The sequence below is a fragment of the Neodiprion pinetum genome, chromosome 1 (assembly GCF_021155775.2).
Source record: "Neodiprion pinetum isolate iyNeoPine1 chromosome 1, iyNeoPine1.2, whole genome shotgun sequence".
NCBI classification, from domain to species: domain Eukaryota; kingdom Metazoa; phylum Arthropoda; class Insecta; order Hymenoptera; family Diprionidae; genus Neodiprion; species Neodiprion pinetum.
The window spans coordinates 15,501,535-15,525,298 of record NC_060232.1 but is presented as its reverse complement, the minus strand read 5'-3'; the positions used below and the strand labels follow the sequence as shown (position 1 = coordinate 15,525,298).

The following is a 23,764-nucleotide window of genomic DNA, read 5'->3' as shown; positions in this document are numbered from 1 at the left end:
CAATCATATCTTTCTCTTATCGTATCTCTTTCTATGTCTAATTATTCAGGTTAGTGACTGCGCCGTAGGGTGATCAATTATCTCATTTCTTCGTTTAACCCTTGCGAGAAATTTTATCGTGTTACAAAATGGCGCCCAAAGTGGGGCCACGATAGTAACAGAAAATAATTGGCGGTCACAAATTGGCGCCCAACGTGGTGCCACGATCGGACCTCAAAAATTGGTCACAATATATGTATGTGTGTGTGTGTGTGTGTGTGTGTGTGTGTGTGTGTGTGTGTGTGTGTGTGTGTGTGTGTGTGTTTTTTTTATAAAGAGGTACGAAAAAAGATCTTCAGAAGACACCGCCATCATTAATACTCCGCCGCCCATCCTACGGCGGATAACGATAGTCGGTAGTGTGGAGATTTTTACCCACTAAAAAAAACACTCCTCTTCCCCTCTCCCCGCAGATGTTACGGGGAGGACTGGATTGGAACCGCGTTAGCATTACATCAATCCAGTCCGTGCTGCGTCTTGCGACGCCTACTCCTGGCTACTGGTCCCTTTCTGCAATCTTGTCTTTCAGAAGGTGCTGTGCGTAAGTTGCAACAGCTGACCAGTTTTCTTCTTGTTTGAGCATATAGGTAACCAGGCTTGGGGGGTAGAGCCTGGTGCCTATACTCTCTTCGATGCTGCTCCTGTAGTCCTTCCACCGAACACACTCGAAGAACGTGTGTTCGGCGTCGTCAATTTTGTCCGGGCAATACTTGCATGTCGGCCTGTCATGTAGTCTCATCCTGAAGAGGTAGTCGTTGAATTGGCCATGGCCCGTCAAGAACTGGGTCAGGAAGAAGTCCATTTCTCCATGCTTCCGAGAGAGCCAGACGTTGATGTTCGGGATCAGGCGTGCCGTCCATCTACCCGTCTCTCCCGTGGTCCATCGGTCCTGCCACTCCTGTAGCGTCTCTTTCTTTATTCTCGTTATTGCCTCTTTGGAGTTGTCGCCGTTCTTTTTAGCGTCGTAGAGCTTGGCTCTTTCGAACGCTAATAAATCGATGGGTGCTGCTCCCGCAATGACTAATACAGCCGCTTCAGAAACCGTGCGGTATGCGCAGGTAACCCTGAGTGCGCCTCGGCGCCGCACTGCTGCCATCTTGCGTCGGTATGTCTTCTGTTTTAAAATGTCTGCCCATATTTCTGCTCCGTAGAGCAATACTGAGTGGACTGTTTCCAAGAGGACCCTTCTCTTTTTGGTCCGTGGTCCTGTTGTATTCAGCATGATCCTTGATAAACTGGATACCGTCTTGTTGGCCTTCGTGCATGCGTTTTCGAGGTGCTCGCGAAAAGATAGTTTCTCGTCGATCACTATTCCTAGGTAACGCAGTGTCCTGGTAGACCTCAATGTTGTCTCGCCCGTGTCGACAATGAAAGGTTTAGGAAACCATTTTTGTCGAGTCAGGACGACCATTTCAGTTTTTTGCTTGGCGAGTTTCAGGTGGTGCTTCTCAAGCCAAGTTTCAACGGCATCAATGGTTGCTCGAAGTAGGATTTCTGCCTCCTCGGCGCTGTCCACCACTAATGTGGCTGCGACGTCGTCTGCAAAGCCCGTGAGTTCCACTTGCTTCGGTAACGGGATTTCCAGGAGCTCGTCGTAATCTGCGTTCCACAGATCGGGTCCCATAATTGAACCTTGCGGCACGCCGGCTGTGATGTCATGCTCTTGTGGGCCTTCTGTCGTTTCCGCTATCAGCGTCCGTTCGTCGAGATAGTCATTTACTATTGCCAGATTTTCTGGCTCGGCTTCAAATTTGTATTCCAATGCATCCAAAATGTCGCCCCAATTAGCACTGTTGAAGGCGTTTTTAATGTCTAGTGTGAGGACAAGACACACCTTGCGAGCTTTGAGGCTACCAGACCATGCTTCTCTCGCCGTCCCTATGAACTTCTGGATCGCGCCGATTGTCGATCGGCCCTTTCGAAAGCCGTGTTGGTTAATAGCAAAACCTCCGGCACGGTCAATGTCGTTTCGAAGCCTTCCCTGGATGAGCTTCTCGAGTAGTTTTCCGGCAATGTCCAGCATGCAAAGTGGTCTAAACGACGAAGGTGTTATAGGAGTTCCCTTCCCTTTGTCTAAAAGGACCAATCTTTGCCGCTTCCAGATCGTGGGGAATGTGCCGGTTGCCAAACATGCATTGTACGAGCTCAGGAGTATTCCTGGGAATTCCAGGGCTACCGTCTTGATCACCGATGCCGGAATGCCATCGGGGCCAGGTGCTTTTCCTGTCTTGATGGTCTTAGCCGCATCTTGCAACTCCTTGGTTGTGAAAGGTGTTGTGCCGTTTTTTGCATAGTGCCTCTTCTTCCGCGGCTGGTGTTTTGGGAATAACTCCGCTATGATGCTGTTCATTAGAGCAGGCGGCTTCGGCGGTTCTGGTGAGGCTTTTCCAAGTTGTTTGACGACAATTTGGTAGGCTTTACCCCAGATGTCTCTGTCAAGGTCATTGCAGATCTCCTGCCACAGTTTCGCTTTGTTTGCTTTAATAGCCCGGTTTAAGTTCTTTTTAGCCTGCTTGTACTCGGTCGAATGTAGGTTTTGGTCCCGAGAGCGTTTCGTAGCTCTCGTCGCTTGTCGACGTAGCTTGTAGCATGTTTTCCGAAGCTCTGCTATCTCTAGTGACCACCAATATGCCGGCCTATGAGAGCCTTGTTTTTTCAATCGTGGCATAGAAGCATCACATGCGGCAACAATCAATCCCATTGTTTTTGACACTAATGTTTCTGTCTCATTACGGGTATTCGGATTCGTGTTGTTCTGGAAAGACGACGAGCTTCGTGTCAGAGAAGTTCGCAGTGCGTCTAAGTCGAGCTTCTTGGCATTCCACCTCCGCGGTTGATGATCACGACGAGGTACCGAAATAGCTGCCATTCAAATACTGAATGTTACATATTGATGATCACTGCCACTGTATTCCTCTGATACTGTCCAATCCTCGATCATATTCGCGATCCTTGGAGTCGCCAACGTGATGTCGAGGATGGATTCCTGATATCCTGGTCTTCTGAAAGTCGTAGTATTTCCGGTGTTCAGCACTATGAGGTCAAGTCTTGCTGCAAAGTCTGCTACTTCGTTGCCTCTAGTGTCGGAGAAATCAGCACCCCATTTAGCCGATTTCGCGTTGAAATCACCAGCTACGATGACTTCCTGGTTGAACTTATCGATGATGTCTTCTATGTTTGCCATTTTCTGGCGGAACACACTAATCCCTTCATTGGGTGAAAGGTAGACGCTCATAATATAGGCTGTTGGGGTTTTGATCCAGACGTATCCTGGTCCGCATCCGCTGCTGTCGACGGTGACGTTCTTCGTGTTTGCGATCCAGATCGCTGCCGTGCCGGATTTATCAGCGAACCATGTTCTGTCCTGGATGTTCAGATGTTGCTCGCAGATGAGGCAGATATCGATCTTGTCTTCAAAGATACGCTGGTGTAGTAAATTTTGCGCCAAAGCGCACCTGTTCAGGTTGCCCTGTAATAAGCGCGTCATTTCGGCCCTCTCGCAGCTTCGGCAAGTGCGGTGCGAAATGCCTTACAAGCTCCGGAGCCGGCGATATGACATAAGCCATCATGGACTTCTTTGTCCGGCGTACAAAGAAAGCACTTTGGCTTCACCGCGCAGTCTTGCGACTTGTGGTTTTCGCCGCCACACTTGTAGCAACAATTGCTCCTGTCGGGTCCCGTACAGCTACGTGTTTGGTGCCCATACCCAAGGCATTTGAAGCATCGGGTCACTTTTACGACTGGGCGAATGCGGCAGTTCACCCATCCAATTTTTATGCGAGCTTTATCGAGGGCCTGGGTTGCACTGGCCTCGTCTATCTCACAGAAGGCCGCACGTTGTCCTCTTGGTGTAACCTTGGTCAAGTTGACCCGTTTAATCTCCAGGTTTGTCGTGAAGTCCCGCTTGAGTGCTTCACGAACGTCAGTTTCGGTAGAGACTCCATCCAGATCAAGAATCTCTATCGTCGTCAGTGGTGTCAGTGTTTTCACCGTGCCGATGTTTGTGGTTGCTGTCTTTATCGCGGCAGCAAAAGCTGCGCTGTCTTCAGACTTGCGGCTCATCTCCAGCAGGACGCCTCCGCGCCTTGTTTGTGTGATAGACTTAATGTTTACGCCAGTCTTGCTCGGGTCTACCTTGGCCTTGATCTCTTTAAGGAGTTCGGCGTACGTTCGCCCCTCTGCTGGTTGGACAAGAACAGCCTTTGTTCTTGGTTTCCTTCTGTTCGCCTTACGATGGCTATTTGCCAAAGGGCCATCTTTAACGTTTGGCTTTTGGGGCGCTTTCGCTGTTGCTGTCGAGTCTTGTGGCACTTTTTCCTTCGTTTTTCTTCGCCGAGTCACTACCGCCCAGATGTTGTCGTTGGCCGGTTTTTTAGATGCTCGCGAATCTTGATCAGAAGCGGGGCTAGGTGTGGGTAGCGGCCTTTTTTTTGAGTTTGATAATTAAAGAAAATAATGGAATAAAGAATAAACTCAAGTCAGGAAAAATGAACAGGTCAATCGGTCATATATTGTCGAGTAGGTTACAGGGTTAAGACAGACAAATGAAATGGTATCGATACCGGTAGTTAATAAAATAAGCAATAGTTGTCCACAAAAATTTCGGTAGAATAGAATTAAACGGTAGCTTTGAAACGAGAGACGGTAGTTGACCGAGAAAAATGAGCGTAGGTCGGGAGAAGCGATATAATGCCGGAATTTACTTAAAACTACACGTCACTGGGCGACGTGATCTTACCCAAGTTGCAAATGACGCTACGGAAGTTATTATTCTGTTAATTGAAAACGAGAATGAAAACTTTATTGCAATCGGTAAAAAACAAATTAACGATAGCTCGGTAGATAATAACGGGAGAATACGACGAATTTACCGTAGATTCTAATCAGTACGAAAGATTGACATTCATGAATAATTTATAAAATCGGTAGCGTAAACGATCGACTAGATATACGGTCAAGTACGATAGATAATTTTCGGTAGAGTTACTCATAAACGATAGAATCAATGATTCACAATAATTACGGATCTGAAGAATCAAACAATGAATTCTTAAACATAACTCTTGAGAGAATACAAAATCACCAGAGAATACAAAATTATGAGAGAGTGAGAATTTCGGAGAGTTCACAAAATAAAGAGATACACTAAATACACCGCAGCGCAGTACCAAAGAATCAAGAATATTACGCAGAACTCAAATTAACAAGATACAGAGAAAAGAATAACAAGCAGAATTAATAAAGAATTGACAATAGCAATAGAAAAAGGTGTGGTAGTATTAGGCTGATTGTACGCTCGTTTATACTCTAAGGAAATCGATATACGGTACAATAGGCAGGAAATAAATAAAAATATAATCAGCAATAACAGAAATAAAATATAAGGCATACCACTATTACAAAAAAAAAGCGTGTGTGTCAGCTCCGACGCACGACTGGAGTCTACTCCTTACGAATGATAATTATGATATATATCGAATAGAAAAAGAGGGTAACTGAACGCATCTTCCAAAATGATAAGAGAAGCAAACATATATCTGTAATTATCCGGATTATTTATATTACTTGGAAAATTTCCAAATTTTGAGTGCACATTCGTAATAAGTGACCGCAAAAACCCCTGAGTACCAACTTTCCTTCCCGTCAAACGACTTTTCACATTTTCGGTCCGGCATATTGGATCCGCCATCTTGAATTTCTAACTTTTGAGTGCAGATTGGTGATTAGCGACTCCGAAAACTGTCGAGTGCCAACTTTCGCTTTCGTCAAGCGACTTTTTGCGTTTTGGACCAGGATCTTTAATTTTTAAATTTTGAGTGCGGATTCTTAATCAGCGACCCTGAAAGCCCCCGAGTACAAAATTCAAGTCGATAGTAAGTGAGGAAAAATGTGTGCCGCTAAGGGTTAATATAAGTAATATAGAATATTATATAAATATAAAATATGTATATTAAATCAATTAATCGAAAGTAATAAAAACACTAAATAAAAGATCTAGTTGTTCGTATTTGAAATGTATATTATTCATAAATGTAAACGATAAGCTTACCAATCAACCGCATCCATGTGTTTTTCGGATTCTTCTTCATTGTCATCTGAATCAATTTCTTCCATATTTTCAAATATTATTTTCAAATATTTTGACGTGATAACGTCACGTCTTATAAATTCATACGCAGGCACATAACACACACGTATAAACATACGCACACATTCACTCTCAGGCCAGAGGTAGTGAACTATACAGTGAGACTACGAAGCACCGCACAAAGAGGAGACCCCGAGTATAGGATACGCTGTGTAATGTATTCCATCTCATTCTTTTGCACGTTCAATATATATGTTTGTCTCTTTCTATAACGCCTCAAGTTTTCGTGTTACACTTCATTTTACTCCTCATATAACTTCCGTACCGGGCCCTATAACTCAAATCGTTTCTTAAGGAGTAAACTCCAAAAATTATGAAACGGAAGATAAAGCCAATAGGGCTCAAAATATATATGTATTTATGTAATTTATATATATATGTATCTTTGTATGTATGTATGTGAGTGTATAGTAAACGAAGGTATATTATCGTTATTGCAGGGAAAGTTTTGGAAGAAATGGAGCACAATCATGCTCCTGACAGTGCAAAAATTGAAGCGCGAAAGACGATCGTGGCCTTAAAGAAACGTGCTGCAACATCAGATGAACACACAAGTGCCGTGGTTAGTGCTGGTACGTCTAAAATTTCAGTTGCTGGGGTTGCGTAGATTCCGAATACTTCTGATTTGGCTGGTAATGTGCAAAGAACGAGGAAAAAAGTGAATCCTCAGCTCACTAATCCAGCAACACGCGGGGACCTTGTATTAACGGATATATTCATAATAATTGAGAAAGGTGATTCGTTTTTGTTGCACGACAGTGGTGGTCCTGATCGATTTTTGGTTTTCACGACGAAGAAGAATCTGGAGTTCTTGGGAAAATGCGAATAGTGTTTGGCGATGGTACATTCAAATCAATCCCGTCTATTTTTGCGCAAATGTACACCATTTATAGACTGGATAAAGGCGAAGTCATCCCTCTAGTTTATGTACTGGCACCAAGCAAGTATAAGGATGTTCACGTTTCGGTGCTGAATTGTTTAGAAGAGCGCAGGCCTGAGTTGAATCCTCGGAGTATTATGATCGACTTCGAACGAAGTTTTGCTAATGCCTGTACTGAGTGTTTCCCCGGAATCGATATTCGAGGTTGCCATTTTCATTTCGCGCAATGTATATGGCGACACATTCAAAGCGTTGGTTTGCAAGTGAAGTACGGTGAAGATGCTGAGTTTGCTCCTCACGTGAAAATGTTGATCGTCTTAGCATTTGTCCCTGTCGACGATGTCGTCGCGGCATTCGAAACCCTGATGGCATCGGATTATTTTGAAAATAACGAGGATATAATGATGCCAGTTACCGATTACCTCGAGGATACGTGAATTGGACTTATGTCCAGACGGAAACGTCGTCGATCTCGGTTGTTTCCGATCAGCATGTGGAATTGCTATTCCGCAGTGTTGGTGGATGAGCCGCGCACCAATAATGTTGTTGAAGGCTGGCATCGCGGATATAACGAGCGATTGCGAGTTAACGACGCTTCGATTGTAAAATTCATAACAGCTTTGAAATTGGAGCAGAGTACGACCGAATTGCTCATTGACTGTGATACGCCCAAAGCGTCGGAAATACCGAAATTTCGGTGAAAAATGAAGACTATAGTGTTGCAATACAAGAACGATAATACGATGGAGTTTTTGCGTGGTATAGCACACAATATATCGTTGTAAAAGTGGGTAGCGTGCGCTAAATAGCTAAATATTTATTTTTTTCGGTCTTTGTTTGTTTCTTCTTAGGTAGCGTGGACTCGTGTTTATTGATCACTGTATTCATATATTGAGTTAGCAATAAATTACATACATTATCGTTGTATTGAGTTGTTATCATGATATTTATTTTTCTTGAACTTTGTTTTTTCTTGAGTAGCGAGAGCTCATGTTAATTGTATTTCGTGAGATAGTGAGAGATATTGAATACAGATCATTGTCTTCATATCATTATATTGAGTTGGCAATGAATATCTTTTTTTCTTGCTGATTCGCATGTACAATGTTTGTACAGTTATTTTTTCCTTACGGGTATATTTTGTCACGGGATATTTTGTCGCGGGATATTTTGTCATGTAACCGATTCTTCTTCCGTTTGATTGGTTGGTTGACCCCCACCGCAAATACGCCATCCCCCTGTGGCGAATATCGGTTACGGCGTGATCATGCGTTGTCGAAGATTACCGCTAGATGTGGCGTAATGTGCTGCTCGTGATTTCGTCGTTGACATCAACTCGTACGATTTATTAGGTGCTTCAGTTTACTGTCTAGCTTGCCTATCATTGGGGACTCCTTTGACAGAGGCATACGTAGGGTGCCTCTTGGTCAACGGTGCCGAGTGGAAAGTGACGCCTCATAGTTCATTTCCACCGGCTTCATTATATAGGCAGTGGCCGGCTGCTTATAATCGAAGAGATCATGTAGTCACACGGTGGCTTACCGTAACTCAAAACCGTGGATCATGACTCACATGATTAGTCCTTGCTGTTAGGAAGGCTGCGTCGATCCTCAGAATGAAGGCTTTATCAATCTGGACGTAGTGGTTTGGGGTCGGTCCGGCACCAGGCCGGTAAGTCGGAAGATGGCAGGCTACGGGCTGCCCTGTATGCCATCCTTACGGCATCCGATAAGGCGGGCGGTTGGTTTCTCCTTGAAGAGTAGTACCTTCGGCTGTAGGGAGGACTTTTACTTCCCTCTTCACCGGCAGTCGAGGCGATACGAGAGGTTCGGGTGGATGCTACCCCAGGTGTGTGGAAGTGCACCAAGGTAGCTAGTGTAGTCTTACTAAACCGTTGGTAGGCGAAGTCGTCGAGAGCTGGAAACGGTAGATATCGGTAGCTGTTGATCCCTCGGTGACCAGGATCGTTGTCGTCCAAGTACCTTATTAGCGTGCGCCGGAGCGCAAAATACAGAATTTACAAAGAAAGAATTAGTTAAGAGTAGGTATTGCCTACTTTGTATCGAGTTCGATTGGAGTATCCCGATCAGGACGCGTTTCGTAGAGATAAACAACGGTTGTGTGCCCTTGTGACGGGCGACTCTAAAACGCCACGTTACAAGGTAGGACGTGTTGTGAAGCTTTTGTTTCTTTTCGTGCGTTGAGATTGCATCATATTTTTCGTTCCGCGGAGTTTCAAGGTTCGCGCGAGTCTAGGTTTGGTTTGTGGGGACGCGGTCCATCCTCCGGTGATCGAAGGTGCCCGTTCCCGGGGCGAGCGTCGACGCAGCGACAGATCTGTTGCCCGAGTATCTCAGCGTTGCATTCCCGAGTTGTCGCCGCGTCGAGACCGTTGTTTGTACGGCTATAGGCCATCTTGGACGCTCCCCGTTGCCCCGCTTCCACGTGACCGTCGGAAGTTGCGGCGTTTCATTTATTTAAATCCGTACTTGGTAAGCTAGTTTAATATTATTGAATGATCAATCAATTTAGTTGAGAAAAAACACACCAGCGAATTCACTGCCCTGTATCCTGTCAATTTTATTTGCCTTAAATGAATATTTGACTTGCTTTGGCTTTTCCCTCAGTCTCATGAGGAGAATTATGCCAAATCAAGCATCCTTTTCTTGTCTCGTAAAGTTAAGGTTTTATTCATTCACCCTCGCACTCACTCATCTCATCCTGATTAGCGTTAGAAGAGAACTCTTGATAAGTGATTAAACACTCCAAGAACCATGATAAGTAGTGTGTACTTATTTCTCGCTGTAACACGTTGAATTTTGATATGCTATTACCTGTATATTAAGCAAAATACGCGTAACGGCAATATATACCCGTTTCCTTATTATTACTTGTATGACACTACATGTTGAATTTCTATATTCTAGTATCTTTTTTATGCTTTGTCATTTGAGGCTGGTTACTTTTATGACACATTCTATTTCAATATTCTGGGTGGTAATAAACAATCTTTACCTTATATATCCTGGTATTTGTCTGCTTTTTTTTGGCAGCGTGCACATGTGCACGTGCGCATAAAATAAATCATCGGATGTTACACGGACTGACAGATATGTATTAAGTACGTTTATTCAATGGCTCTGATTTGGATGTATTACATAACAGATAGGAATCTGATCTGTCACTGCAAAATATACCTGCCATGCGCTGGATGCGAAAAATAAGAACATGAATGATACATAACGGACTTGCAAGAATATTGTTTTGTGGGAGGACTGGAGCTTCAGGATCGCTGTTGGTTTCAACAAGCGGTGCATGGGGTCAAAAATAATTTGCTTTGAGTCCAGTTTATTTCACAATCATAACGGTGCAACATCATTCACAGTCGTAACCGTGTATTATCGCTTTATTTTTTTTTTTTGTTTCACTTTTCACTCTTTTACAACTACAATGTTCAATATACTATGATGAAGCTCATTCTCAACAAAAACCCACAATACTAAAAAAATATACATATATGTATAACTCTCTCAGTATATGTTTCGATAAATTAGTCCGTACCTGACGCTTTCTCCGCTGCTTCCGTTTAACACCACCTATTCTACCGGAGCCGGTGGAAGGACAAACAGATATCTTTCGGCCGTACGGTGCTGCCCTAATTCAGGGGAACGACGCTATTATTTTTCATGTGACTAGGTCGGAAACAAATCGCCCGCGTTAAAATCGTGCGATTTCAACAAAAAAAAAGAGAAAGGAAGATGAACCAAGAGACCGTATCGGCCTTTTTACTTATCAACTAGATATATCGGTTGATTGCAACAGCAATGACCCATTAAAACATAATACAGTTAAGGACATGAGTGTTCATTATCGAGATCAGTTGGTAACATGACTATTTCAGAGATCGGACGTACATACTCTGACGATGCTGTCTTAATTTTTACGACGCGAATATGGCTGTCGGGCCCTAAGTGACAGTCCACACTGCGGGCTAGGTTCCATTTACCTGGAGGCAGATTCTGACCTTCAAGACGAACTAGCTGACCAGCTTTGAGTGAATGTAATCGCGAGACCATGCTTGAAGTTGGGGATCAGTCGTAGCTTTTTTACATTTTCTTGCAATAGGCGATCTGCGCCTTTAAACGTAGTGCCACAGTCGCTTTGTATTCGCGAGGGAATTCCCCGTCGTGCTGTAAAGCACTTATATGCTGCGATGAATGCAGCTGAGGAGTAATTTGACACAAGTTCCAAATGAATCGCTTTTACGGCAAAACAATCGAAAACTGCGATATGACAAGGGCTCGTTTTATGTCCTCGACCGCTTGACGTGCGGACTTGAATGGGTCCAGCATAGTCCACTCCATAACAGAAGAAAGCGCGAGTGACTTTGGAGACGCGAGATTTCGGAAGATCGGCCATAATTTTCAACAAGCTTTTGGCGCAAAGTCGAGTGCATGTTATGAATTTATAGATGACCGATTTGATTTGCGGCCGTGGTTGAAGTAACCAGCCGGTTTATGGAATTGTTCTCAACGTGAGTTTTGTTCCTCAGTGCAGACACTGAATATGAACATGACGAATGAACTTTGTTACGAGGGGGTGCGCGCCCAAAATAATGGGATGCTGACGTTCGTACGGGAGATCGGAGTGTTGGAGACGACCTCCGACACAGAGAACCTTTGTATCTGGGTCGATAATAGGATTGAGAGAGAAAATCCGACTTTTTCGCGGGACTGGTTGACCAGGTTCGACAGCACGAAGCTCCGTAGGAAACATTTGGGTTTGAAGATATTTGTATAGGGTGATTGTCGCTGATGACAGTTCGGTGGACATGAGGTAATCGTGATGACATGGTCGCCGCTCGATCGGAGTCGGGCCTCGGCTTTGCACTCGTGCTTGTAGATTGAGCACGTATCTACGAACGTATGTGATTACGTAGACGGCTTCAGTCCATGAGGAGATCTTGAGGGCGATGCGGTGCAGTAGATCGCGCTCTGACGTTGTGGCGACGTGGACTGACGCTTTTATTTCCATGTCTGCATCTGTAGGTGGGTCTGGGAAGGCATTTGGCCAATGATCGGGGTCACGTGTGAGCCAGTCTGGCCCGTTCCACCACAGGTTTGACTCAATCAGGTCAGCTGCTTGAGCACCGCGAGACGCCAGATCGGCCGGATGACCTTGCGTCGGGACGTGTCTCCACGAATGATTGGGAAGAATTGCGTCGATATCAGATACACGATTGGAGACAAGCAACTTTCAATTGAATGCGTGCTAGGTAACCATGACAGCGTGATACTCGAGTGTGTCCAGTATTGAACTGGAATTTCAGCGAAAGCGCGAACGTCGCGGATGGCGGTGATAAGTTCGGCTAACAGCAGCACGGCTTGGAGCTCGAGTCTATGAATTTTTACTTGTTTGCTAGGAGCGACTTTCGTCTTGCTGATGATCAACGACACAAAGACTTCGCCATGGGCATTAATTGTGCGAATTGTCTCGGTGGACGCATCAGCGAAGCCGTGAAGTTGGTTGTCGATATTATTAGTGTGAAATCCATTCCATCGCGGAATTGTGACGTCAGACAATAAAGAGAGAGATTTGACACAGTGAATCCATTGTGTCATGAGTAACGGCGAGAGATTATCGTCCCACTAGACATCATTCAGCCATAGATGTTGCATAAGGATCTTGCCCTTGATAATGGGGGGCGCAACCCAGCCGAGTGGATCAAACAATTGCGCGAGGATTAAAAAGACTCGTCGTTTGGATAGCGTGTCAGGGACGTCGATCTTGACGGAAAATTGAAATATATCTTTAGTCGGGTTCCATTGGATGCTTAACACCTTGACACCATGGGCGTCAGGTGACGATGGATCCCATGCCAATCCATGATTCGCAGGGTCAACGTCAGAGATCAAATGAGGTGCGTTGCTTGCCCATTTACGAGGCTCCAGTTTTGCTTTCTTGAGCAGCGTCGTGACTTCTACGCGCGTCCGGGAGGCCAAACGCTCGTCAAAATCTCCAAAGAGCAGATCGTCGACAAATGTGTCTTTCTCAAGAACAATAGACGCGCGAGGATACGCTTCTCCTTCATGGCCAACGAGTTGTTTTGGGACACGCTGAGCTGAATAGGGTGCAGGATGAGTTCCATACGTGACTGTGTTCAGTCGATATTCTACGATAGGATCTGTAGTCTTGGATCGCCATAGCACGGGTTGATAATCTCTGTCGCGGGGCTCAACGAGGATTTGCCTGTACATTTTAGCGATATCCGCGATGAAGACGAACGGATATGCTCGCCATTGGGATAGGACCACGGAAAGTTCGGCTTGTAATTTAGGCCCAGTGACCATGTGGTCGTTGATTGATGTGCTGTTTGATGTTTTGTATGAGGCGTTGAATACAACACGGAGTTTGGGCGTTTGATTTTTTTCTCGAAAGACTGGGTGATAAGGCAAGTACACGATCGGGGTGTCGCTTGACTCGAGTTTTGAGACTCCACTCATGTGATATATTGATTCATATTCGTTCATGAATTCCGCGGACGCTTTTTAATGATCTGGGTTTTTCGCGAGGAATAATTTCCATCGGCTAAGCAATCTTTCCGTTGTGATAGAGCTGGAACATTTGTCATAAAATGTAACAGTTTTATATCCTCTCGTAGGAACATGCTGGGGATTATTCATACGAGTGCGATATTCATCGTGCAGCAGAGCCCACCTTGCGCGCTTGGCTTCCTTATCGGCAGCAGTGCTCAAATTACGCGATTATATGCACTGTCGCTGAGCCTAGCGAGAGGCCCACTAGTCATTCTCAATACTGCCTCCCGGCGTAACGCACGCCTAATTTTGCTTATGCATAAATTTAATATAGCGTTAACGCCCGCACTCACAATTGTTGTAATCGATTATAACGAAATTCTCCGTTTTGAATAAACATATGAATATATATAACCGTTGCGTCATTTCCGCATGACAAGTTTGGCGATCCTGCCAGGATCCGGTTTAAACCAACGAACGCGGCACGCGTATCAAAAGGCTAGATCATAGTGATGAACTTTGGAAGTGAGTGCATGAAACCAATAAATCCATGCGCGAACCTTCGGCTACGCGTTTAGAAGTAATTACGGATTGCACCTAGCAAGGGATAGAGTGAAAGGCCGCCTTGCGTAGACAGTCAAGGACTGTGTGTAGACCGCTTGATAATCAGGGACTGAGTGTAGACCGCCCAATTCTGCACTGGTCAATTTCCATAGTGAACCTGTGTATTTATTAAAAAGAAAGCAAGTATAAAATTCTGCACTCCTTAGATAGAATGAACTTCGCGTTTGAACCAAGTGAGTGAAGTGAATTGAGAATAAGGACACTCAGACTCGGACTTCTCTTATATTCTTGCCCTTGGTGCTTGTCAGAGACTCCAGGACATCAAAGCCTCGTACCGACGGCTATAACGATATTCGAGTATGATGCTGCACACCTCAATTTGGCTACTCCTAGCGTAAGTATGAACATTTTGCTACTTACACGAGTCACCATAAACGTATCGAAGAAAAATCGTGATTAAAACTGAAAATTTGAGGGTCAAACTTGAATCATTCAAATAAATGAAGTCAAAGCTTGACTCAAGGTGAATTTGAAAATAAAATCACCATGGAAGTGAACGAAAACAACGACCGGAGATCGGCAGTACCTCCAACTATTGCTGAGACTGCAGAAAATGGACAATCCGTCACTTCTGAATCCCGGTTTGAAGAGAGATTTTGGGATTTGACAAACCAAATGACTCAACTTGTGAATAGGCTACAAGAAGCCACCGAAAGTGATGATTTAACTGCAATGGGTAGATACCGTCTTGGTCTAGAGCAATTAAACGGAGAGAGGTTGACTGCGCGTCAACTTGCTCGCCGCGAAGATTTGCCTATAGAAGAGGTTACCCGTTTTATTCAATTGAGAAATCAAGAACGCCGTGAACACGACTTCATTTGTCGCAATAATGTAGATATAAATCGAAACTCTGAGACAGTTCCACGTCCCGAAGACACGCTTGAAGGCGTCACCAACCAAATGTTTCAGGAAATGCAACAATCAAATAACCAATTACCAACTAACGATGATCCGAATGTTTCTAATATTTTAAGACTGCCCAGCAATCATACCGGAGCGATACCGCGAATTCAAGTGGATACCGCGCGTCTCGTAGAATCGGAAGTGGAAGGTCCTACTCAGATAGCCCCTTCAACCGTAAAAAACCCACCACGTTACTAAGCATTATACGGGCTTGCTCAAAACTGATTACTGCCACCGACACTGCGCATCAATGAGGTGGGCTCCCCAGCCAATTCAGACTGGGACCATCAAGGTATAAATACGATGCCTATACCGATCCCTCACCAAAATCGCTTATTAGAAAACGAACGATTCTCCACCGCGTAAGCCAATGTAAGCCATGATATCTTGTCGAATACGGATTCGACACTACAACGCGTTCTCGAACGTACGCCTTACGCGAAAGCCTAGTCCACAGTGGCCTATAGGTCAGACGGATCACGAAAGCCCACGACGTACTGGTAGCAATACCCGTGGCAACGTCCCTCGTCGTCGTCTAGAACAGCAAGAAGAGAACAAATTCAGAAGAGCCTTGGAAATGTCTGCTGCTTCACCACATCGTCGTCCGGACACTGTGACGTTCAGTGTGACCCAGTTGCTGGATGATCCCGAAACTTGACACCAACAGCAGAAGATAATGAGGAACATTGTAGAACTCGCTCAAAGAAACCAAACGAGAATTCAACCACCGGCAACTGCGCCACCCCGAGACGTGCTTCTTCCTCGAAACGCAAGAGACCCAGGCCCGTATGCACGAACGGAAGCTTACTTGAACAATGTCAGCCTACGCCCCGATGCTGCCAGAAGATACCCCGGAGAACCAAATCGCCCAGCGGACGAGCCCTACGCGATCCAAGATTTCCTACCCGCGTTTCAAGCCATCAAGATGATTGATTGCAGACTGGAAGGAAAAGCAGGCGAGGACGTACACGCTTGGATCATGCAAGTAAAAGCCGCCGATATGGTAGTTATGCCAACCCTACGTTTCCCGTTTTTGAGCATGGTAATCAGCTTGAAGACGGGAGGAGCTCTTCAGAAGACCATCAACCAGAGGAGACCTCGTAAAATCCCAACTTTACTCGAAGTCATAAGATCAACCGTCATTGTCGAGAAAAGTGCCACCACATTGAAAATGGAGCTTGGCAGAACAGGCCAAAAGGGCGACACTGTGAACGCCTACAATCTCAAATTCAATCAGATCTACCAAGATCTCGTAGCTGCTTTCAACAACTACGAGCGAACATCGATCCTAATCTTCGAGACCTCGGAAATAGCACTAAATGCCGCGAATGAAATTGCTGTACCAACAAGGAAACGTTTTCAGGTGTCCCCCGCCGATTTCGATGAAACTCTGGTATGTTATAGAGGGTCAAAATCGATGATATGCATATTTTTTTTATCGGCCCAAACTCATTTTAAAGGGGTGAAACACCCCTCCAAAGTTGACCACCTCCCAAGATCATTTTTCTGTTTTGCATACAAGGAGGAGATTTCGATAACTAATAATAATAGTAATAAATACCTTGTCAAAAGTGATGAAAAACACACTTCGAATATTCTCAAGAACTCTTTATTTTAGGGATTAACTTGTACGTACAAAGTTCATTTTTTACATTGGAAACAAGATGTTCATCAGAGCTCAATGAATCCAACAGCACTGTGAAGAGCATGCAAGAATACAGAATACGTGCTTTCGATTTTTTCCCAAAAACTGAATTCTTATCGACTTTTTTTCCAATATTGCGGATTATGTCTAGTATTTAGCCATGAACCATTGAATAACATTGTTTGAGGCTCGCATTCATTCTGGCATCGCTCTCTTATCATTTTACTGTTTTATCATTTTTTTTCAAGAAACGTAAATATTTTTCATTTCAAGCAGACTATCAACTACTCGAAAATTGGATGTGTGTCATATGTAAACAAGTCATATCTCTGCTTGAATTAATTCTATGGCACAGATATTATTTTTAATGATTACGCGTATTTTTCGAATATTTTTAATATGAAAAGTCGTGAGACCGTTCAGTGCTTGTTGATACGTTGATAACAGAACTTCGAGCAGTTATTGAATTTCTTCTCACGTTAACAATGAAAGTGAATCCAATAAACGTTATTAAACTTCTGTGGGCAGCATTTGAAGTAATGAATATACCCGAGTCCCCATTAACAAATGATGAACGTGAAATAGTATCAAACTCCGAAAACATTTTATTACAAAGCATAACAGAAGATAATAGTGTGGAAATGATTGAGGGAAATTCTCTTGACTTTGAAGAGCCCTATGAAAATCTTGAAACGTTCGCAGTGGAAGATGCAGATTTTCAGGTGTCTTCCGAAGGACCTGAAGATGGCTGTTCCGCAGATGAAGAACCTTTAAGTTCTGATTATGAAAAAAGCGCTGTTGAATATTGGAGAAGTGCAAAGACGAAAAAAAATCGCTCAATTGATACGGTTCGTCAGAGATATGAAAAAGTCAAATCAGTACGACAATTGCGTCGTTGTGCACACCAAATCAACCAGGGCGGGACATACATGAAAAAATTGGCTCGCATATCAGAGTATACATTGCAGAATATGAAAAATGCCATTGACGCAGGCTAGATTGTTTATGATACGGAGCTGCGAAGATGGGCTTTACAGGCCCAAGGACTTATCAGTCACAAGAATTTTCGATTTAAAGCATCGCCAACGTGGTGACTTTACTTTAAGAAGATCTATCGCATTACTAGCAGAAAAATCAATAAATTCGTCACGCGAAAATCAGTGGAAAATAGTGAATATTTACACAAGAGTGCTGAAGAATTTTTGAGAAGAGTTGAACCTTATATTTCCGAATATGGATTACAAAATATATATAATTCTGATCAGAGTGGTTTCCAAATACAGATTCATTCTGGACGAACGTTAACGGAAGAAGGAACTAAACAAGTGTCGTGCATAGTACAATCAGTAACTTTAACAACGCACAGTTATACCATACAGCCTACAATTTCAGCAGACGGAAAATTATTATCTCCTTTATTTATTGTTTTAAAAGAACCATCCGGAACGTTCGGTCCTATAGTTGAACAACATTTATTCAGACCACCAAATGTTTTCATCACAGCTTCCAAATCAGGAAAACTTACTTCTTGTATAATAATTCTTGTTTCGCACTGCCTATATTCAAACGGTATTAATCACAATGATTCATTACAGAGCATTTCAAGATGTGGTTAGAAGAAGTGTTTATCCCAAAAGTGGGACCGAAGAGTCTACTTCTAATTGATTCTTGGCGTGGGCATTGTTCTAGAGTTGTGCAAGAGACAACACCCTCAGATAAAAAGTTGACGACTTTATTGATACCGAAAGGAACCACTGGAAAAATTCAACCTCTCGATGTTTTCGGCTTCCATAAATGGAAAAATTATATTCGTCATTTTTCAGACACCGTAGTTCTTCTTGATTATGATTTAAATTTACATTTAAGGAATAATGTAATGAAATCACAGTCTTTAGTTCACAACCAACTGTCATCTCCGCGATATCATAATTTGTTTCGTTATGCGTGGCATAAAAGCGGGTTTATTGCAAAGAAACCTGATGAATTTGATAACCCCATCGATTCTACATTTGGACAGTCATCTCATCCGAATTGTGAAATCGAAGGTTGCACGAATCTCGCAGTAATCAGATATTCTTGGTGTAAAAAATCACTTTGCCTACAGCATTTTTTTGATGAATATCATCATTGTACCGACTATCATCCATAAAGCGATTGATAGATAAACTTGGAACTTGTTTTTGTTTAAAGGGTGTGGCCACGGTAGAGGAAGTAGAATCATGTGCATATTCAACAATTTTGTATTATATAAAAACGTAATTCATTCACAAAACTATTTACAGGTGTATTTAGTGTATGAATCAAAGTAACAAAAAAATTGCTTTATTCATTTTTTCAATGCAAAATGGCTAATAATCACTACTTGTTTTTTGTTTATCTTTTTCCCAGCCCTTACCCCTTAAATATCTGTGCCATAGAATTAATTCAAGTAGAGATATGACTTGTTTACATATGACACACATCGAATTTTCGAGTAGTTGATAGTCTGCTCGAAATTGAAAATATTCACGTTTCTTGAAAAAAATGATAAAACAGTAAAATGATAAGAGAGCGATGCCAGAATGAATGCGAGCCTCAAACAATGTTATTCAATGGTTCATGGCTAAATACTAGACATAATCCGCAATATTGGAAAAAAAGTCGATAAGAATTCAGTTTTTGGGAAAAAATCGAAAGCACGTATTCTGTATTCTTGCATGCTCTTCACAGTGCTATTGGATTCATCGAGCTCTGATGAACATCTTGTTTCTAATGTAAAAAATGAACTTTGTATATAGAAGTCAACCCTTAAAATAAAGAGTTCTTGAGAATATTCGAAGTGTGTTTTTCATCACTTTTGACAAGGTATTTATTACTTTTATCATTAGTTATCGAAATCTTCTCCTTGTATGCAAAACAGAAAAATGATCTTGGGAGGTGGTCAACTTTGGAGGGGTGTGTCACCCCTTTAAAATGAGTTTGGGCCGATAAAAAAAAAAACGTATGTCATCGATTTTGACCCTTCATAACATACCAGAGTTTCATCGAAATCGAAGGGGGACACCTGAAAACGTTTCCTTGTTAGATAAAAGCTATCTATATCGCGATGCCTGCCCATGCTGAAGTATGCTCTGATATCATCCTGCTTTTTACAAGCCACATCGTCGGAAATCATGAAAGAGTTGGGGCAAGCATCTTCCGGTTTGACAACCTCATCGTTTTCGCGAAACGGGAAATAACCCACTCCCTGCACGGGTTCTAGTAACTTTTGCAAAAATTGATACTTCGGCTGGAAGAGAGATTTCGAATAGACGTAGACATTTTCGAATCGCAATCCATTGCCGTGGGTGATGAATGCGAGAAGAGCGTTAGTTTTACCGCAATTGTATGGCCCGCAAAAAATTGCTTTCACGGTATTTGGCAGCAATTTTCCATGTCGTTTTTTTATCCTCCTCTCACCACGTCGAACCATTTGATCGAAATTTGTGATAGGTGGTTTATCGGACTGATCTTGAAATCTCATGATACTTCGTTAGCATGACAACGAGAACTGAGATGAAGGTATATAAATTCCGCCTTTTACAGAAGTTACGTTGGTTGTTGCCCGACTATGAGGATGGGCACACGGAAGAAACGCGGTGGTGGTTTGTTAAATAAAATCATCAATCATCTCCCAGTTAAATTGCATGTGCCAGGGTATCAGTACTGCAGACGTGGAACGAAATTAGCCAAGAGGTTGGCTCGTGGAGATTTCGGGTTCAATCCACTGGATGCCGCGTGTAAAGACTACGATATTGCATACGCAAATAATCGCGATATCGCAGCGAGAAATCTTGCCGATTAAGCCCTCGCTGAGAAGGCGTGGAATCGCGTCTTGGCCAAGGACGCTAGTGTGGGTGAAAAGGTTGTAGCCTGGGGAGTCACCAACACCATGAAAGCTAAATTTAAACTCGGAATGGGCTTAGCTGCGAAGCAGTCGAAACTTGGAGCGGCTGCGAAGAAGAAATCCAGAACTGGCGGGAAGAGTAAACAGCGTAAGAGAACTGTAAATCCTAAATCTATCATCACAGCAGCGAAAGTCGCCATGCGACCGGATTATAAAGCCGTTGAGTCGGCGTTGGCGGGTGCTCGTGCGGCTGCGCGTGGGACTGGGAACAATATTCGTATGCCTCGCGTCATACCTATGCCTGATAAAATTGGCGGCATCCTGCCGTTTTTCATTCCAATTCTGGCCGGTCCAAGCGCTACTGGGGCTCTTGCGGGTGGTGCTGCGGGTATAGCTCAAGCTGTCAACGAAGCTAGTGTCAACAAACATCAGACGAACGAGGCCAAACGGCACAATACAACAATGGAGGCAATTGCTTTGAGCAAGGGATTATACCTGCGACCCTACCGCAGCGGAATGGGCCTGTACTTATGTCCGGCAAAATACTGGTAAAGCTGCCACACCGAGCTCTCACCAACATTGATTTACGCAATTATGCTAAAAATATGAAAATTTCGCATTTTCGGGGTGTTTTCATGCGGAATGATCTGCCGAAATCAGGACCAAAAACGCGAGAATCCGCAATTATTAATCTTGACGATAAAGACGGTTCAGGGACACATTGGGTTGCGTACAAGAAAAATGGTGACCATGTTGTGTATTTCGATGGTTTCGATTATTTGAAACCGTCTAAGGACTTGATGAGGTATCTCGATGCTGGTAGCGTTGAATACAATCATAAGAGGTATCAAGAATATGATACTGTGATTTGCAGCCACTTGTGCCTCAAATTTTTCAGCGAACGACTATAAAAAAACAAGCAGTGTCTCAATGAGCAAGCATTAGTCATGCCGGATTCATTGACGTTAACACTGTCAGGCACATCCTCCGTGCTAGAGGCTCAATATTTCCCCCCGAACGAGTTATCACCAGAGAAAAACTATGTTCTCGGACTCGTTGAGTTCCTGACATTCAATCAATACCCAATATTCATGAGAGGTGTAATGAATTTCACCTGAAACGAGCGGAAAACAGCAGAGAGAGCATCGCGATACCCACGGGAAGCTATGAAATTGAGGATATTGAAAATTTTCTGCGTAAGGAGCTACCCTCAGACATCACCCTTAGTCTGACAGCTAACAACAACGAGCTCAACAGTGAAGTCACATGCAATCATGTGGTAGACTTTAAGCCCAAATATTCGATCGGCCGCTTATTGGGATTTAAGGCGGTTGAGCTATCAGGAAACGTTACTCATAAATCTGAATTACCCGTAGCCATACTGAAGGTTAATACATTACGCGTTGAGTGTAGCATAACCACAGGGGTGTACACACACGAGCTTCGAGCTCACACGATTCACGAATTTTTCCCAACCTTTCCATCGGGATATAAGATTGTTGAAGTGCCTACCAACGTCATTTACCTGCTAATCGCCGTACAGTCGATACATCATTTACAGCTGAGAATAGTCGATCAAGACGACGAACTGATTAATTTTCGTGGCGAAACAATTACTGTACGTTTACACGTGAAGTCACTCAAATAATGGGAATCGTGTTTGAGACGAGAAAGTTGGGCAAAAGTTATAAAACTCAAACGTCATGGTCAAAAATCATCAGTCTCCCGACACCTCTGACAACGTTTACACCGCCTGCGAGACTGACACCTCTGAACGTTCAGTTTCTCCAGAGCCTGGGTCTTCGATCACGTGGAAATTTTGGAAAATAAGAATTCCTGTTCGCTGCATCCTGTGTCTGTTACCATGGAAGAAATAATAAGAATACACAAACCTGTGGTATTCGACGAATCGATCGCGCACTCTGAGATTCATGCTCATCAGCCGTTTGCATCATCCACCTTCCAGAACAACGATGAGGTCCATATTGTTGTTCAACATCAAGACTTGTGTCTACTGCCCAGTAAAAGCTCTCTACACATTCATGGAAAAATCTCAAAGGATGATGGTGTGGCTGCGGTGACGGTTACGAAATTGACCAATATGCCCGTTTGTCATTTGTTTGAGGAAGTTCGCTATGAGTTGAACGGTGTAGAGATTGATCGGAATCAAAATGATGGCATTACCAGCACTATGAAGGGTTACGTATCCTTGACTCCAGGCCAGCAATATAGTACGGAGAATACCGGGTGGTTGAGTGGGGATAAGGAACTAACCGATGCTGCTGGAAATTTCGATGTTGTTTCACCGTTAAATTATGTGCTAGGCTTCGCCGGAAATTATCGTCGAGTCATCGTCAACGCTAAACACGAGTTAATTCTCACACGTTCCAACACTGATTTGAATGCCGTGATTTAGGCCTTGCACACGGAAAACTTTAAAATCACCCTGAATAAAATCGAGTGGTTGTTGCCCTACATCAAACTGGCAGATAAACCGAAAATCCAGCTACTCAACTACATCGCCAAGGATCCTGCCATATTCATGAGTTTTCGTTCTTGGGAAACGTACGTGTATCCGATGCTCCCATCAACAACGCGGCATATATGGTCAGTCAAGACATCGACGCAGCTTGAAAAGCCGAGATATGTCGTTCTAGGATTTCAAACTGCAAGGAGAAACGAGCCGCTGAAAAATGCTGGCGTATTTGATCATTGTCGGATCAGAGATGTAAGACTCTTCCTCATGTCACAGTGCTATCCCCACGGAAATATGAATCTTGATATATACAATAATCAATACACCATTCTCCATGATATGTATGTTCGGTTTCAAATGACCTACTGTAACAAAGAAGCTGAGCCTTTGCTATCGAAGCGTGAATTTATAAACCAAGCTCCCCTTGTCATCATCGCTTGCTCCACGCAGAACGAAACATTGAAAACTGGACCTGTGGACATTCGATTGGAATTTGACTCTAGCATTACGTTCCCACCACACACTTTTGCCTACTGCATGATCTTGCATGACCGCATTGTTGAATATAATCCGAATAGTGGTACTGTAAAAAAATTGGTATAAGTCAATCTTGGAATAATAATATGTTTAATCAATATGGATATTGAA

The 23,764-nt window shown here is 43.4% G+C and overlaps 4 protein-coding genes across 4 annotated transcripts; 1 reads left to right on the top strand and 3 right to left on the bottom strand.

Annotated features, from left to right (window-relative positions):
- Positions 1 to 2,908: 2,908 nt before the first annotated feature.
- On the bottom strand, positions 2,909 to 3,526 carry LOC124220007 (uncharacterized). The gene has a single exon (XM_046628339.1). The coding sequence runs from the start codon at positions 3,524 to 3,526 to the stop codon at positions 2,909 to 2,911; it is 618 nt and encodes a 205-aa protein (XP_046484295.1).
- Positions 3,527 to 6,644: 3,118 nt separating this feature from the next.
- LOC124220003 (uncharacterized) lies at positions 6,645 to 7,504 on the top strand. Its single transcript, XM_046628325.2, has 2 exons — positions 6,645 to 6,759; positions 6,984 to 7,504. Exons 1-2 carry the CDS (start codon positions 6,645 to 6,647, stop codon positions 7,502 to 7,504), a joined length of 636 nt encoding a protein of 211 aa, XP_046484281.2.
- A 4,111-nt stretch (positions 7,505 to 11,615) lies between these two features.
- LOC138191372 (uncharacterized) lies at positions 11,616 to 12,101 on the bottom strand. Its single transcript, XM_069138117.1, has one exon. The coding sequence runs from the start codon at positions 12,099 to 12,101 to the stop codon at positions 11,616 to 11,618; it is 486 nt and encodes a 161-aa protein (XP_068994218.1).
- A 614-nt stretch (positions 12,102 to 12,715) lies between these two features.
- LOC124219992 (uncharacterized) lies at positions 12,716 to 13,570 on the bottom strand. Its single transcript, XM_046628316.1, has one exon. The coding sequence runs from the start codon at positions 13,568 to 13,570 to the stop codon at positions 12,716 to 12,718; it is 855 nt and encodes a 284-aa protein (XP_046484272.1).
- Between the last annotated feature and the right edge of the window lie 10,194 nt (positions 13,571 to 23,764).